Raw genomic sequence first — 17833 nt, 5'->3', positions numbered from 1 at the left:
ACTAGAGGGTATTATGCTAAGCGAAATCAGCCAGAGAAAGATCAATGCCATATGATCTCATTCATATGTGGAATTTGAGAAACAAAACAAACGAACAAAGAAAAAGCCAAAAAAAACAGACTGTTAACTCTAGAGAACACACTGACGGTCACCAAAGAGGAGGTGGGTAAGGGAGTGGGGGAATAGGGGATGAGGATTAAGGAGTGTGCTTGTGAGGAGCACTGAGCAATGTATAGATTGTTGAGTCACTATATTGTACACCTGAAACCAGTATAACACTGTACGTTAACTACACTGGAACTAAAAGAAATCAAATGACAATACAAAGCAAAAAAAAAGAAAAAGGAATTTCATTGTGTTTAATTGAATCAGTAAATCCTACACTTGAATATTTATATAGCTCACTAGGTCATGAGTAGCAAGAACATTTTCTCAGAATAATCAAATCAGAGGGCATGAGCAAGCAAACAAAAACAGCATTTTATATTAGAGTAGAAACAACTGAGTAATTATTATGGGTGAACCAGGAATAAATAAATTGTTAGAGTAATCATGCCAAAAGTAGCTAATGTGTATATATATTTTTTTAATTAGGTATTTTCACCAGGATAACATCTTTAGAATAGGAGGGGGAATTATAAATTAGAAACTGCGTTCAGTAAGCACAATTTTGTACATATGATTTCATGAACATACTGTGTTCAAGTCTCTATGCTAAACACTGTCTTCAAAGATTTTGAGAAGACACAAACATCTTTCAAAAATATAAATATAAAATATAAATAGCAATATAAGGATAATATAAAGATAATAAGGCACAACCCAAGAGATAATATCAGGCAATTAATAATTACTTCTCACGACTGTTATAAACAGTACGTCAGTGTGATTGTGACAGGACTGAGGCTTCGTGACAGCTAGAATGTAATATGGATTTTAAAGAATGCCTTGGATCTACATCCCTTTAAGGAACGATTTCAGGGTAAGGGAAGGATGTGAGCCAAACCCCAGAGGCCAGAACATTTAAGAAGTGTGGACAAAATGCGGAAGAAAGCAGTCTGGCTACAGGGTAATATTATTGGAAAGGAGACGACACTGGGGAGGGAGGTTGGGATCGGATCAGGGAGGCTTTTCTTGTTGGGGCCAAAACTTCGGGCCATATCCGTGGGTGATCATTTCTATAGAAATTCACCAAATGCTTTTGAGCAAAGGCATTATCAAGATAAGTGCTAATTTAAGAATATCATTTTGTCAGCTATTCATGACGATACCTTTCCCCCGACAGCCCAAGCATAGTTTAAGGCCCCTTTATCCTACCAGCCTCACTTCAAAACCCCATTAGTTCCTCCGGGCTGGTCAGTGTATGTGGAATGAGAAAGTTCAGTCATTTTCTTGGAGAAGGAAACTGGATATAACATTCTCTGTGTGAAAAAGAAATCAGAAAATGATGAATCTTCAAATGCTGAACTTGAACGAAAGCCTGTTGAGGAAAGTGGCATTTTAAAAACAAACTGGAGTATCAAGGAATCATTTATTTACTGACTACATTTTTATTGTTAACATAGCCCATCTCTCCAGGAAGATTTTCCAGGATGTGAAAATGAAGTGGCCATGCACTGTATTTATATAAGTGACAATTAAACTCTTGAGGCAAAATGAGAGTAGTAGTGTGTCTCAATAATGAATGAATTCTTTCAGGTTGAAGAACATCTGCTGTTTTTGCAAGCAGCCTACAAAGACGTAGTTGCTGAAAAACAACTCTTAGCCAACAGAAGAAAACTGGCCACCAAGCGCCTGCAGTGTGCATCTATCCTACTAACCATGCTGGAGGATGAGAAGGCATGACTCTCTTTGGCTCTGTATCTCCTTCAGTAATTTCTCCTGGGCTTGACAAGCCCCAAGATGCTATTTCACCCAAGGTTGTATTATGTACCCCCTAAAACTATCTTATCATCCAGTTGTTTTTTACTGAGATCAGTAGGCACTCGTGATAAAAATAAAGGAGTTCTGGTCAAGTGTCTTAACCCAGAGGCAACAGACTACAAGGATCCAACCTGACTTTCTCTTGCTCCCCAGACCGCAGTTCTCCAGTCTAATGAGGTCCATGGTAAACTGTCAGTAAGCTTTCCCTGTTGAGCACAGGGACAACCCAAGCCAAATGCATAAACCAAGAGTGGCTAAAGGGGATAAGATGTCATAAGGAAGAAGAACATTTTATTCTTCTCTGTCAATCCTCAGACCTCTTTTATCTCTTTTTTTAAATTTCTGCTGATCTTTTCTAAGTTTCAACTTTCTGATCTTAAAATGGCTTTTACTTAATAGGATATTGAAAGTGTCAAATGAGATTTTCAAAGTAAAATTCCTGTTAGACATGGAAGGATTTAATAAATATCAGTAACTAGTATTATGGAACCCCATTAATAATATAATGAATTGTTATTTAAAAATTATCCTGCTTTATGACTCAGAGGACTTGACGTGGCTATCGGTGCTAACAAATGTAACACTGTTGACAAATCCAAGAATAGGACTCATGTTCCCCTTAGAAAACTGTTTGTTTTATAATATTATCCAATACTAATTTTAATGCAAACACAGCATGAGAACAGTAATAGTAATAGCAATGTTGGATCCAAGTTGGAGATCATGAATATCTTAAATGTCTCATAATAGTATATTTTATGTCAAATAACAAGAACTCATTTTTATTTTAACATTTAGACTCGATGGCAAGAAACAATCAATCAAATAGACAAGAAGTTGGAAGGAATTTTGGGCGACATACTTATTTCTGCAGCGTGCATTGTCTACACTGGAGTGTTAACAGCAGAATTTCGCCAGTTAATTGTGAACAAATGGGAGACTCTTTGCCCTAAAAACAACATTTCTTTGTCTCCTAACTTTTCCTTAATTGAAATTATGGCACAAAAACACGAGGTAGTAACATGTTTCTATTATCCAGTTAAGTGGCTGTTGTTGATTTGAATTTTGGGTGTAAATGCATTTTTTTTTTTAAACTGGGATCCTTTCCCCAAATTGTTTTGATAAAGGAAAATACTGTAATTTGTTCCAGGTCTTTAAAATTTTTTTTTAAATTATAGTTCTAATGCTGCAGCTAGTTACGTCTCTTATTTATCATCCTCTGGGCTAAAGTCACAGAAAATCCTCTTACTCACTGTAATCCTACTGCCTCGCCCACTTTCTGTCCCAGAAGCCCCTTTCATTAATAAAATTGGTGAACTCAGGGCGCCTGGGTGGTTCAGTCGGTTAAGCATCTGGCTGTTGATTTTGGCTCAGGTCATGATCTCAGGGTTGTGGGATCCGGCCCTCTCTCCCTTTCCCCCTCCCTACACTCGCTCACTCATTCTCTCTAAAAATGAATAAATAAAATCTTTAAAAAAAAAAGTAAAATAGGTGAACTTACTGAGCCACAGGTAGTATTCTTAGAAAGAGCCAAAAACATAGACCTCACATTTATCAATAAATATTTATTGTCTATCTATCTATGTTGAGGGGATAAAAAAGAAATACACCTTTTTTTTATTCATCCCCAAAGAGTAATTTTAGATTGATTCCCCCACTGATAACCCAACTTAAACTGACCATCCAATCTCAGAAGCAAATACTGGCTTCTCATTTTCATAATGCTAATAACCAACTTAAACCCAAATATATCAATAATTACATTAGATGTAAGTGGTCTAAAAGGTCCACTTAAAAGGGTAAGATTCTAAGACCATATAAAAATATAAACCAAAGCATAAAACAGAAACCATAAGTTATTTAGAAAGGACACATCTAAAATGTAAAGGTTGACAGTAAAAAAAAAATGGGAGGAAATTTACCACAGATTACCAAAAAAGGACAAAATAGACTATAAGGCAAAAAAGGATTACTAGAATTAAATAAGTTTATGTTACAATAAGAATTAGTTTAAGTCTCCAAGAATGTTTTATCAATTCTGAATTTGTACCTACTAATAAGACTTCAAATAATTTTAAAGCACACATTAAAAGAAATATAGATAAAAATGGACAAATCTACAATCTTAGTGAAAGATCTTAACACACTTCTTCCTATAACTCATAGAAAAAGAACACAAAAATGAGTAAGAATAGAGAAAATTTGAGCAACATAATCAGCAAACAGACTTAATGAGCATACACAGGACACTGCAGCCTACACCTGAAACCTACACATTCTGTGCAAGCACATGTAGAACACTGCCCAAAACTGACCATATAACCAACCACAAAAAAGTTTCAACAAATATCAAAGGACTGAAATCACAGAGTACGTTATCTGTCCAAAAGGCAACTAAGCTAGAAGTCAATAATTAAAAGCTTCTTTGAAAATCCCCATATTTCTGGAAATTAGGACATACACTCCCAAACTAACCATAGGTCAGAGAAGCAATCAGAATTGAAAAAATGAAGCATTGGTCAAAGTTTTTCCTTTGAGACTAGAAACATATCCACCATCTCCACTGTATCTAACACCCTAGCAGAGATCCTAGATAGTGCAGTAAGGCAAGAAAAAGATATTAGGATTGGAAAAGAAGAAAACAAAAAATAGAAATTCTTGCAGATATGTACCTAGAAAATCCAAGAGGATCTATAGATACATCATGAGAATTCATAAAAGTTTAGTAAAGTTTCTCAATGTTTCTGGAATTGAAGTCAGTATACAGAAACTGATTGCATTTCTCTACACCAGCAACAAACAGGGTGCACAATGTTTGTAGATACCATTTATCATAGCATCAAAATGAATCCTCAAGAAGTTGTGTGAAACTTACAGAAATAAAACTATAAAATAACTATTGGGATAAATTTTAAGAAACCTAAATAAGTGAAGAGTTATGCCATGTTCATGAACTAAAGGACTCAGTATCCTGAAGCTGCCAGTTCTTCCCAAATGGACTGTAGATCCAGTGTAATCCCAATCAGCATTCCAGCAGGTAGGGGAGCAGGTATGTGCTTACCTGACAAACTGATTCTGAAAGTTAAAAGAGAAGGCAGAGAGCCAACGTGTCTAAGATATTGTTGATGAAGAACAAGGTGGAAGGACTTGCTGTATCAAATATCGACATTTAGGACATTTAGTTGGGACAGTGGAATTATTTATCCATTTGTGTCTCAGTGCAGGACAAACACCACCACCAATGGGGCAGAACACAGAGCCCAGAAACAGACCCAGCCGTACATGGACATCTGATTTATGACAAAGCTGATACCGTAGTGCAGTGAGGAATGGGTAGTGTTTTCAATAAATAGTGAATATCCAGAAGCAAAAAAAGAAAGAAATTTGATCATTACCTCACACCATATATAAAAATTCAATTGCAACTGAATTGTAGACCTAACTGTGGAAGGCAAGTTAGTAAAGCATAATTTAAGAGAATATGTTCATGACCCCAAGAAAAGATTTTTTAAACAAAACTAACCATAAAGGAAAACATTAATTGAATTACATTAAAATTTAGACTTTCTGTTCATCAAAAGATAGCACTCAGAAGATATAAAGAGAAGTCAATGAATAGAAGAGGATATTTGCAATAAAAAGAACTACTACCAGTCAGTAAGCAAAAGACATACAAGCCAGTAAATAAGTGGGTAAGAACCTTGAACAGGTGGCTCACAAAATCACCAATAAACAGTTGAAAGGTGCTTAACCTTATTATTCATTGGGGAATGAAAATTAAATCTAAAATGAGATATGGTAACACATCAGCCAAAAGGACTAACATTTGAAAGACTAATAATTTTAAGAACATGGATATGAAGTAACAGAAATTCTCATACACTGCTGGTGAGAATATAAAATGCCAAAATCATCTTAGAAAACTGACTTTAACTACAAGTATTAAAAATACACATCCCTGGGGTGCCTGGGTGGTTCAGCCAGTTAAGCATCCGACTCTTGATCTCGGCTTGGGTCTTGATCTCAGGGTCGTGAGTTCAAGCCCCATGTTGGGTTCCATGCTGGGTGTGTAGCCTACTTAAAAAAAAAAAACCCATGACCAACATTGCTAGGTGTTTATCCATAAGAAATGCATATGTAAGTTGATCAAAAGAATATAAAAGAATGTTCATTGTAGCATTATTCATAATAGCCTAAAACTTGAGAAATACTCTAAATGCCCTCACCAGTAGAATGGATAAATAAATCTAGGTGTGTTCTTAAATACAGCAGTGAGAATGAATAAATACAGTTATAAAACAACACAGATGAGGTCAGACAGAAAAGGGAATATCTTGAAGATTGCCTTTATCTAAAGTTTCAAAATTAGCAAAATGAAATTAGAGCATTTAGGACTTTGGTAAAACAATAAAGAAAAGCATGGAAGTCAAAATGATTTTTTTTAAGATTATTTATTTGACAGAGTGAGGGAGCACAAGCAGGGGGAGGGACAGGCAGAGGGAGAGGGAGAAGCAGACCCCACTGAGCAAGGAGCCCAGCGCGGGGCTCGATCCCAGGACCCCAGGATCATGACCTGAGCCAAAGGCAGCTGCTTAACCGACTGAGACCCCCAGGCGCCCCCTGATTGGTTTTTTTAGAATAGAAACTCTTGGGTCAGAAGTTTGTCTCTCTCCCCGCACTGACCTTGGTTCTCCTGTACCTGTGCAGACGGAGCTACTCCTGGGTTTCAGGACACTTCATCCCCTGTCCGGTTTCCTTTTGTGTAGACTTCGAGAGCATGCAGTTCTTCACAGGCTTAGACAAAATACTACTTTCCTTTAAAAACTGACACATATCCTTGGCTTCTCCGGGGACGCTCTGCCACCTTTCACTGGACCGTCCCTGGGTCCTGTTCCTTCTCTGACCTCCATGAGTCTTCCTGGCTTTTTCCTCCCAACCTGCTGGTACTGCCCTGAAGTCAGAGCTGCAGGCAAAGACTCTGTAAGGATGAGAAGTTTATCAGTCTTGGAGTCAGCGTCTGAGTCAAACCCTGGGTCTGCGTCTTCCTCTGACAGGATGACCATGGGCAGACCCCGGTTCCTCCTCCCGAGAAATGAGCGTTTTTGTCGCAAATGAGCTAGATAATGTACGTGTGTGCTCGGCAGGAGGTGGGTGTGCAACAGAGGAACTGTAATTACCTCTGTATCATTCTGTGTTCTTGCATGGCTCATGTGTGCATTCGAGCCCAAGATCCTTGGGAACAGTTCTTAACTCTCTCCCATATCATCTTTGTTGTGATGGGCATTTGTCCTTCCTGATGAACAGAAAAATGTCACTTAGTGAATAATTACTCATCTTACCAAAATTTCATATCCCAGCATTTTAAATTGTTCATCTCCTTCGTCCTTTTAAAGAGTATTTGATTTTTCTAAAGGCAGTGACCCTGTAGGATCCTGAAGATGTGAACAAGTGTATGAAACCGTAAGGTACCAATGCTCTTGTTCCAGATCGGCCGATGGCATTCTCAGGGGCTCCCCCTTGGTCAGTATTCAACCGAGAACGCCATCCTGATCAAGAACGGCCTGCAGTGGCCGCTGCTGATTGACCCGCACAAGCAGGCGCACAACTGGATCCGGCAGATGGAAGGGCCCCGGCTACAGGAGCTCTCCATCAAGGACAGCGGTTACATCCAAACAATTGAAAATGCTATGAAAACAGGAGGGAGTGTCCTCTTGCAGGTATTTGGGCAGAATGGCCTCACTCCCTAATTCCATGCAGCTGACATATACACTGTGTGCCCCAAGCATAGAAACTAAAAGCTTTGAGTTACAGGTAACTTTGTCAGGGAAAAAATAATAAATAAACAGGGGCGCCTGGGTGGCTCAGTCGGTTGAGCGTCCGACTCTTGACTTCGGCTCAGGTCTTGATCTCGGGGTCGTGGGATCGAGCTCTGTGTTAGGCTCCGCGCTCAGCGGGGAGTCTGCTTGGAGAGTCTCTCTTTCCCTCTCCCTCTGCCCCTCCCCCCTTGCACATGCACTCTCTCTCTCTCAAAATATGTAGAATCTTTTTTAAAAAATAATAAAATAATAAATACAGTGACTTTTCAATGTTCAATTCTCTCAGATCAGGCTTTCTTTGGTGTCCAAATACTAACAAAATTTACTTTTTATTTTTCTTAGAGACAAGAAAGAGTGGGGGAGGGGGAGCAGCAAAGGTAAAGAGAGAGAGAATCGCAAGCAGACTCCCTGCTGAGCACAGAGCCCGATGTGGGGCTCGATGCCACGACCCCAAGATCATGACCTGAGCCTAAATTCAAGAGTCAGACGCTCAACCGACTGAGCCACCCAGGCGCCCCAGATATACATTTTTTTAAATGCGCTGTCTTTTCAACTGATTGATTTGTTATAAGATGAGCTTTTTATTTATGTCTGTTGGGTTTTTCAGAATCTCCCTGAAACATTAGCTCCAAGTTTGAAGGCAATTTTGAAGAAGGATATCCATCAGAGAAGAGGACAGTATTTCATAAGGGTTGATGATTCTGAGATTGAATACAATTCCAAATTTAGGTAAAGTCTCTACCTATGAAATTGAGTCAAATGTTTATATTTTTTAAGACAATACTATTGAAGGCCTGTATTTCCATACCGGTAAGCTTCTCCCGGAGGAAAGAGTGAGGTTGCATTGTGAACGTTTTGTCTGTCTGCGTGTCCGGTTGCCCTCATCAGCACACGGAATAGAGAACTGACTTTTGTTTATCAAGCTTTCCAAACCAGCATTCTCCATGCTGTTCCTGATAAGACCCACAGGTCCAGGGGGAGTCCCCAGAAGGTGTACAAAGCCTGGCCCCACTTGATCAACAAGAACTCCAGTTGATCTCTTTGCCTAACATTTTATTTCAGCAGGAAAACCTTCTGCTCCTTTAAAAAACAAAATCCATATTGGATATCCAGAGCAAAAAGAGATTCCGTGTGGGCTGATAAAAACATTGTATCCATGTTCCCAGCAGCAAGGGACCTTCCGGAATGCAACCCCCACCTTCCCACCTCCCCCCCTTGCCAACGTCACAAAGCTCTTTTATAGGGTCAGATTTACTTACCACAAAAATATAATTCCCACTCTGCCCTTGAATTCACTGTGTGAGCAAGTCGTCAGCAAGGGGAGCTGGAAGATGGGTTTACTGGTGCCCAGCCAGTGCACTCCACTGCCTTATAGGGGTCCTAACACTCTGAGTGCTTGTGTGGTCAGTGGGTCCTTGCCCCTGGGCCGGGCTCCGCAGCCTTGCCCCTCACCACACTTACACAGCCTGGACTCCCCTCACCTAGCCTCCCTCCTTCTTGCAAAGTATGTTCCTCAGAACAACATTCTAGGGTGTCACTCAAGAAAGGGCCCCATACTTCTTAAAAGCACTAGGCTAAACCAACAGGATTCTTTCTTCCAAGGACATGACACCCCTTCAATGTGACAAACACTCTCCAGGGCGCAGCGTTCTGCAGGACATGGTTCTTCCTTTCTCCCTGAACATTATTGCTTGAGCAACAGCTCTAGGAAGGCTAAACATTTTGCCGAATTGCCCACCTGGTACCCATTCGATTGTGTTTGAGGAGGTGGTGGAGGGCACCCGTGTGGGGGGCAGACAGGACCCGGCTCCCCACTCTGTCACTGTGTGGCCACGGGATGTGAGCGACTTATTGAACCTCTCTTCCTAAAATGGAACGAGGAGCTGTCCCTCCTGGGCTGAGTTGCTGGGGAGACTAAGCAAGGTCAAGAATCACTCCTGACCCTCCCTCCCACCCCGGACCACCCCACTCCAGACTCACTCACAAACCAGTCTCCTGGCTTCCTTCTCCCCCACTCCCCAGCCTCCCACCCCAGGTTACTCTCCGGGCAGCAGTGGTCCCTTTAGGGAAGGTCGTCCTCCCTTTACTCACACCCTCCACCAGGCTCTCACTCACAGCAAAAACCACAGTATTGACAATCATCTAGCGGCGGGTCAAAGCTCCTACTAACTAGCACTTTACTTTCCTCTGTCCCAGTGTTTCACCAGATATAGCAGGGACATCATCTATGGTTGTATTTCTTAAAGTTGTAAATAGCAAACGTATTCACACGGTGTAAAGCGAGAGCCTCTTCTGTGTACAAGGCTGAACAACACTAAAAATTAAACTTCTTTACTTCCAGGAGAAATATTTTTTCCATTATATAATTAGTTTCTTTTTTTTTTTTCCTCTACAAACCCTTTGACTAACCGGTGCCTTTCTCATTCTTTAGGTTATACATAGCTACAGAAATAGACAACCCCCATTTTCCTCAGTCAGTGTATAACTTTGTTACAATGATCAACTTCACCGTAACATTCCAAGGTTTGCAAGAAGAGCTCCTATCTACCATATTAACTCATGAAGTTCCTTCCTTAGAAAATCAACGTCTCCAACTATTGGAGAGTATTTCCCTCGATGCTACAACCCTTGAAGAACTAGAGGAAAAAACGTTGAATGTACTGCAGAACGCACAAGGTTAGTGCAGGTCTTTAGTGATGTTAGGAGACCTTTGTGTACCTCTGTGAAGGACAGAATGAAAGCTCTAAGAACCACATTCTGGATTGGTACCCAAAATATCAGATCTGCATTTCTACCAGATAACTGATTAATATGGGTGAAACACCCCATTTCTAAAATTAAAACACTGTGGATGTTGATGTTCCTACATTCCTACCTCTGCTTTAGCTCATTATACTGTATGACATTGGCCACAAGATAATCATGCAAGATGTAAGAAAAATCTTATGGAGGCCACTCCGTCATATATCTGACATCTGTTATATGTATCAAGTTAGATTGTAGAGACCAAAAGATGAGGTTTTCCCCAAGTATTAATAATAAAATATACCAGGACAGAATCCAGTGACTTACTCATATGTGTCCCATTAAAATATGGTGTTTTATTAAAACAGCAGTAGAAATTATTTTCCTCTTCAACACAAACCATAGTCTTTAAATCTTAACAATATAACTTTTAAACAACCAAATCTAAAGCACTATAAGTTCCTGGGGGCACACTGACCTATCTGCTCCTAAAAGCGGATCTGGATATCCAGTTTCAACATGCAGGATGGGGTACCCCCATGCTAATAACAATGCTCAGACACTAGGTGGGTGTCCTACAATTCAACTCCATTCTGACCCGATCTACCCCTTAAGGTTTCAGTCGGACAAGGCTGCCCCTCCCCACACATGGGCTCCAGATAGAAGTTCCAACAAAGCCCCTCCTGAGGTTTGATTAGTTCGCTAGCAGACTAGAATTCAGGACGACACCTGTTTGCTCACTGGATTACTGGTCTCTTCTGAAAGGATGAACTGGGAACAGCCAGGTGAAAGAGATGTGTGGGTCGAGATGTGGAGGATGGATGCAGGGCCTCCTTGGGAGTCACTGTCCTGGCAACCACCCCACCCTTAGATGGAGACTAAAGTCACCTAATTAACATAACAAAAGATGCCTTTATTCCTCTCATCCCCAGGATATTCAGCACTCTAAGCCAGAGATGGGGATGAAGACCTCCTGTATATTTCCTATTATAAGTCACAGTATCGCAGCTCCTGACTCCTCTGTGATCAAATACTTTTTATCTAGCGGTGGATTGCCATTCTCTCTTAACTGGTGACTCAGTGGGGCTTGAAAGTCTCTCCGATACTTTAGTTCCCTATTAAGGCTCTGACTGTATTCCTTCCTATTTTATTACACCTAATACACTATTTCTGTGTAACACACAGCTGAACCATGCTTCTGTTCATGACAAGACTAGGACGAGGTTGCGTGGACCAGGTTGTCACATCTGTTTCTCCGGGAAGGTTGGAATGAATCAGCAGCTGATCACTCCTTAGGGAGCAAAACCAGGACACCTAGGGATGACGTGACCCACAGGAGGTGACTGTTGGTCTAACAAGACTCACAAGTATAGCCTCTCCTGTTCTAGGAACCACTGTATGACAGATGTCATGTTTGGCTGTAACTTTTGCCTAAATTGGACAAAAGATAGATCTAATGAGACAAATGGAAAGTTGTTTATGATAACACCCATCACACTATCAGATTTTTTTTCAAGACTAACCTTTTATGAATAGTGGTTATAATATAAATTGTTCTTGAAAAAAAACTAAATAAAAAGACTCCTCGATCGATTTGGTACATATTTTTCCTCCCTTTTCCCAAGTTTTAGTAACGTAGATCATCCTTACTGTCTCTTTGTAAATAGTGTATCTTTAGGGTGGCCGCCCACTCCTTGTGGGCAATGGTGTGGTGGGTGGGGACTAAGAAGTAGCCCACAGCCGAGGTCCCAACATTACTAGAAAGCTTCACTAAAATCAATCAGAATATGGTATCCAGGTCATGGAATGTAATACTCCCATAATTCCTTACAATGATGAAGCTGTGTTTAGTTCTTGATATGGATGTAATTTTTAAATGTTTTTGGTGAGGTTTGATGGGGTCCAGAGCCGATGGCCAAGAAAGAATTCTTGAGACGTCTTTGGTGCAAAATGGTGGTTTTATTAAAGCACGGGGATGGGATCCGCGGGCAGAAAGAGTTGCTGTCCTGGGATTGTGAGGAGCAACTGGTTATATACCTTGGTGGTTGTGGAAAGTAAAAATAAGAAAAGTTCCCAAAGGACTTTCATATGCTAAAGAAGATCCTCAGGACACTGGAGGCCTTGCTATTGTCAAAACAAGGTGGTTTTTCCTCTAGCAAGGCATTCACTTGTAGACAGTGAAGACAGTCGGAGCTTCCTGGAGGAACCTTATGCTCAGCCTGCCTCAAATACTTGGCAATGGGCTGCAGATTATAAGGACATTTGATGGTATCTACATCTCCTTCTGTCTTTGTTTCCCACATCAATACCACACTTTAAGAGGACTCTTTTCAAACTAACATGTGTGTGGTGTAAGCATCAAGGATAGTGAGGAGTCTATAAATCGTATCATTAACAAAAGCACTTGAGGAAAATGGGAATGTTCATAAAATAGAAGAGTTTATAATGGAAGTAGGAGAACCATCTTGAATGTTTGAAAGGGAGAGAATTATTCTGTTTCTAGAGCAGTGCTTTTTTTCAAAAGGTAAGTTGCAACCTGTTCGTGGAATGAGAAATCAATTCCGTTGGTCATTACCAACTTTATTGTTTAGTAAAATAGAAAACAATAGAGGATATCAGAATGCATGTGCTATTTTCTGGAAATTTTGTCTCCTTGTCTATGCGGATGATGGGTCATTCCTTATGACCAAGTGGCTATTTATCATGTGCTTATAATGAAAATAGCATCCATCTACTAAAGTAATATAAAGAAGAGATGGGGGGGATGTGTGCTATTAACGAAATTATTCAGAAATACAACCTGTCTTCACTGAGCGTCCCATCTCCCAAATAAAAGCACCAAAAATCCGAAAGTAAAAAACTCTTATGGAAAGATTTCAGAATGAAGGAACTGCATTTAATATTCCAGTGGATTTTATTTAAATTCATTTTTTGTTTGCCTTCAGAATGTGTGTTAGATGATGAGGAAATCGTAGACATCTTAAGAAAAGCCAAAATGACTTCAAATGAAATTTCAAAGCGCATCAAAGCAACAGAAAAAGCAGAAAGTCAAATCCAAGAGACGCGCAAAAGCTATCTCCCCATTGCTACCCGAGGTGCCCTGCTCTACTTCCTGGTGGCCGGGCTCGCCCAGGTCAACTGCATGTACCAGTTCTCCCTAGACTGGTTTCGCCAAGCATTCATTCAAGCAGTAGTCTCTGGAAGAAAAGAACAAGAAGAACCTGGATCCAAAAGGGAGAAGATGTCTCTGAAGAAAATTCGTGATACTACAAACCTCTCAAAAGAACCGAAGTTAGAAAGTGAGGGAAATCTCTCCCAGAGACATCTTAAAAATTCAATCGATGTGTTAACAAGAAGTATTTTTAAGGTGAGACATCCTTGCATGTGAATTTTGCATATGTATTTAATCTAGGCCCGCTGGGCTAACTCTCCATTTCCCCCCTAGGTGGTCTCTTCAGCTCTGTTTAACCAACATAAACTGTGCTTCTCCTTCCGGCTCTGCATCACAATCATGCAAAATAACGCTAATGGTGATGACATCGGGTCCCTACCAGATGAAGAATGGGACCTCTTCCTACATTCTGGCATGTTGATAAATATTAAAGGTATAATGCCCCAGGTCAAACTTAATAGTAAGTAAAAGGTACTGCTCTGGGTTCTGTTAAAAGCCATTAAAAACATGTTTCCCTGAAAAACACGGAGAGATTTTTAAGGTGCTCCAAGTCAGTGGTTCTATGTGGGTTAAACTAAAAGCAGCTGAGGTCAGGTGTGACGTTTAATTCATTGCTGTGTCCTTATATGTTGAGCACATAATTGGTACTCAGTAATTTCTGAATGAATGAGTGGAAGGCATTTGCTATGGTTATTGTAATCCTAATCTGTAAATCTGAACGCCCAATGCTAGACCTTAGGGACATGCGCGTGTGTGCACAAGCACACATGTGCACACACACATTGATTAAATACCACCTAGAGTGATATTTTTAGGCTTCCAAGTGCAGTGGTCGCCTCGTGGGCCGGCTTTTCTGCTGCGTGACCTTGTCTCCTGGTCACAGGTGGGTGGTTCAGGAGTAGAGTCCTGATGGCACTCAGACCCACCCTCCTGGAGACTCGGTGTCTGACCATGAGGCCCAGGGCCTGAGAAATGCCAGATGTTGGGTTAACAGTGGTCACTGGTTCGTCTCATGTTGGTGCTTGGTTACTCACATATATTTTTTGTGACTTAAAATTACAACACAGCATAACGTCAACGTACTTCATGCCACTGAACTGGACGCTTAAAAATGGTGAAGAAGGTAAATTCTATGTTGTGTATTTTACCACAATTAAAAAAAATAAATATACTTAAAACTGTACGACACAGGAGGATTTGAACAGATTCTACTGTTCAAGTGTGGAATCTCTGGGAGAGATTTCCCTCACTTTCTAACTTCGGTTCTTTTGAGAGGTTTGTAGTATCACGAATTTTCTTCAGAGACATCTTCTCCCTTTTGGAGCCGGGTTCTTCTTGTTCTTTTCTTCCGGAGACTACTGCTTGAATGAATGCTTGGCGAAACCAGTCTAGGGAGAACTGGTACATGCAGTTGACCTGGGCGAGCCCGGCCACCAGGAAGTAGAGCAGGGCACCTCGGGTAGCAATGGGGAGATAGCTTTTGCGCGTCTCTTGGATTTGACTTTCTGCTTTTTCTGTTGCTTTGATGCGCTTTGAAATTTCATTTGAAGTCATTTTGGCTTTTCTTAAGATGTCTACGATTTCCTCATCATCTAACACACATTCTGAAGGCAAACAAAAAATGAATTTAAATAAAATCCACTGGAATATTAAATGCAGTTCCTTCATTCTGAAATCTTTCCATAAGAGTTTTTTACTTTCGGATTTTTGGTGCTTTTATTTGGGAGATGGGCTGCTCAATGAAGACAGGTTGTATCACTCTAGTCACCTGCAGTGTCTTAGGAAAATTCCTGGAAAATTTGAACCACAAAAACTATGCTTGTGCAAAATGCTTAGGCAGAAATCACCACGTATAGAATCTGTTCAAATCCTCCTGTGTCGTACAGTTTTAAGTATATTCATTTTTTTTAATTGTGGTAAAATACACATAACATAGAATTTACCTTCTTCACCATTTTTAAGTGTCCAGTTCAGTGGCATGAAGTACATTGACATTGTTGTGCTGTGTTGTAATTTTAAGTCACAAAAAATATAAAGCTAAAGGTGGTCTGACATTCTCACTGAGGAAGAAAAGGTGGTAGTTCTGAGACTATTAGCAAAGACTTCAGTCAGAATGGAAATATCAAAGAATTGCTCTGGCGGATACCAGACATTTGGAGAGTTTTGTTTTGTTGTTTGTTTCTACTTGTACCAAAGCCTGGTATAAAGTAGATGTTTGGTAAATGAATGTTGAGTTAATAAATGCTCTTGTGAGTTTACCAAGATTCTTGGGCTTGCCAAAAACGGACAACAATGACTCAATATCTTAAACCAAAATAAAAATTAAAATGTCTAGAAGGATTCTGGGGTATCTCAGAAAACAGCAAGGAAAATGTGAGTAACCAAGCACCAACATGAGACGAACCAGCGACCACTGTTAACCCAACATCTGGCAGTTCTCAGGCCCTGGGCCTCATGGTCAGACACCGAGTCTCCAGGAGGGTGGGTCTGAGTGCCATCAGGACTCTACTCCTGAACCACCCACCTGTGACCAAGAGACAAGGTCACGCAGCAGAAAAGCCGACCCATGAGGCGTCCACTGCACTTGGAAGCCTAAAAACATCCTCGGTATATTTTAAGAAACAACAACAAAAATGTAATAGCTTCCATTTTTCTAGTTATACAAGCAGTACGTGTTTATTAAACAAACCATTCCAACCTACAGATAAGCAAAAAGAAAATAATGTAATTCCACAATCTAGAGATAATCACTATTAATATTCCTGTGGGTTGTCCTTCCACTAGTTTCCCTCCATATATATATTCTTTACATATATTCATATTCATATAGGAATATTCATGTGTATTCTTTCAGGTGACTTTGCTGTACAGACTTACTTTTTTTGAAATTAATAATATGTCAAAGGTAGCTTCCTACATCAATAAATATACTTAAGACTTTTTAATGTCTGCACAACATTCCAATATTTGAATGGATCAAAACTTATGTAACCACTCTGTCAAGTTAGAGACTTGGGTTTCCTATTTTTTCTTATGCTAAACAGTAAGCACAATGATTGACATATAAAGTAGCTTTTCTGACCACAACAGAATGAAACTAGAAATCAGTATCACATGAGAAATCCAAAAATATCTGGATATTAAACAACATACCTTTAAATAACCAGCGGGTCAAAGAAATTACAAGGGAAATTAGAAAATGTCTTGAAACAAATAAAAATTAAAACGCAATATAACAAAACTTATGGGATACAGCAAAAACAGTACTAAGAGAGAAGTTTATAAATGCATACATTAAAAAAGCAGGTCTCAAATAAACAACCTAACCCGACACCTCAAAGAACTAGCAAAAAAAAGAACTAACCAACTACAAAGCTAGCAGAAGGAAGGAAACAATAAAGAGTGGAGCACAAATAAATAAAATAGAGCATTAAAAAAAAATAGAAAAATCAGCAAAACTAATAGCTGGCTTTCTGAAAATATTAACAAAATTGACAAACTCTTAGCTAGATTAACTAGAAAATAAAGGAAGACTCAAATAACTAAAATCAGAGATGAAAGCAGGAACATTAAAACTGATGCCACAAAAATAAAAAGGATGATAGGAGACACTACGAAATGTTATATGCCAACAAATTGGACAACCTAAAAGAAGTGGAAATGTATAATCTACCAAAATTTGAACAGACTTATAACTTGTAAGGAGATTGATTCAGTAAGCAAAAATCTCCGAACAGAGAAAAGAAATTTTTTCTTTTCTGCACTGGATGCCAGTGCTGGGCCAGATGGCTGCACTGGAAAATTCTACCAAACATTTAAAAAAGAATAAACACAAATTTTCCTGAAACTCTTAAAAAAAAAAAAAAAAGAAGAAGAATGATTGAGGAGGGAATACTTCTAAGCTTGTTCAGCATTTCCCTGATACCAAAGCCAAAGATTCTACAAGAAAAGAAAACTACAGGCTGATATTTCTGATGACTATAGATGTCAAAATTCTCCACAAAATACAGCAAACCAAATTCAATAGCATAGTAAAAGGATTATACACCATGACCAAATGCAATTTATTCGTGGAATGCAAAGCTGTTTCAATATAAGAAAATGAGTCAATGTAATAAGCACCTTAACAGAATGAGGACAAAACCACATGACCATCTTAATGATGCAAAAAAAGCAT

General features: G+C 39.6%; 1 protein-coding gene across 1 annotated transcript in view; it reads left to right on the top strand.

Moving 5' to 3' along the window:
• The window catches only part of DNAH14 (dynein axonemal heavy chain 14), a 325270-nt gene that overhangs the window by 249837 nt on the left and 57600 nt on the right, over positions 1-17833 (top strand). Inside the window, exons 66-72 of the mRNA XM_044916203.1 lie at positions 1699-1839; positions 2722-2937; positions 7410-7640; positions 8347-8468; positions 10171-10415; positions 13430-13851; positions 13930-14116. Of these exons, the coding sequence (XP_044772138.1) occupies positions 1699-1839; positions 2722-2937; positions 7410-7640; positions 8347-8468; positions 10171-10415; positions 13430-13851; positions 13930-14116 (1564 nt within the window). The remainder of the gene's footprint in view (positions 1-1698; positions 1840-2721; positions 2938-7409; positions 7641-8346; positions 8469-10170; positions 10416-13429; positions 13852-13929; positions 14117-17833) is intronic.

This window comes from Neomonachus schauinslandi, chromosome 6, assembly GCF_002201575.2.
Source record: "Neomonachus schauinslandi chromosome 6, ASM220157v2, whole genome shotgun sequence".
In the NCBI taxonomy this organism is placed as follows: Eukaryota; Metazoa; Chordata; class Mammalia; order Carnivora; family Phocidae; genus Neomonachus; species Neomonachus schauinslandi.
The sequence above is the reverse complement of the archived record's forward strand: the minus strand, read 5'-3'. Positions and strand labels throughout refer to the sequence as shown.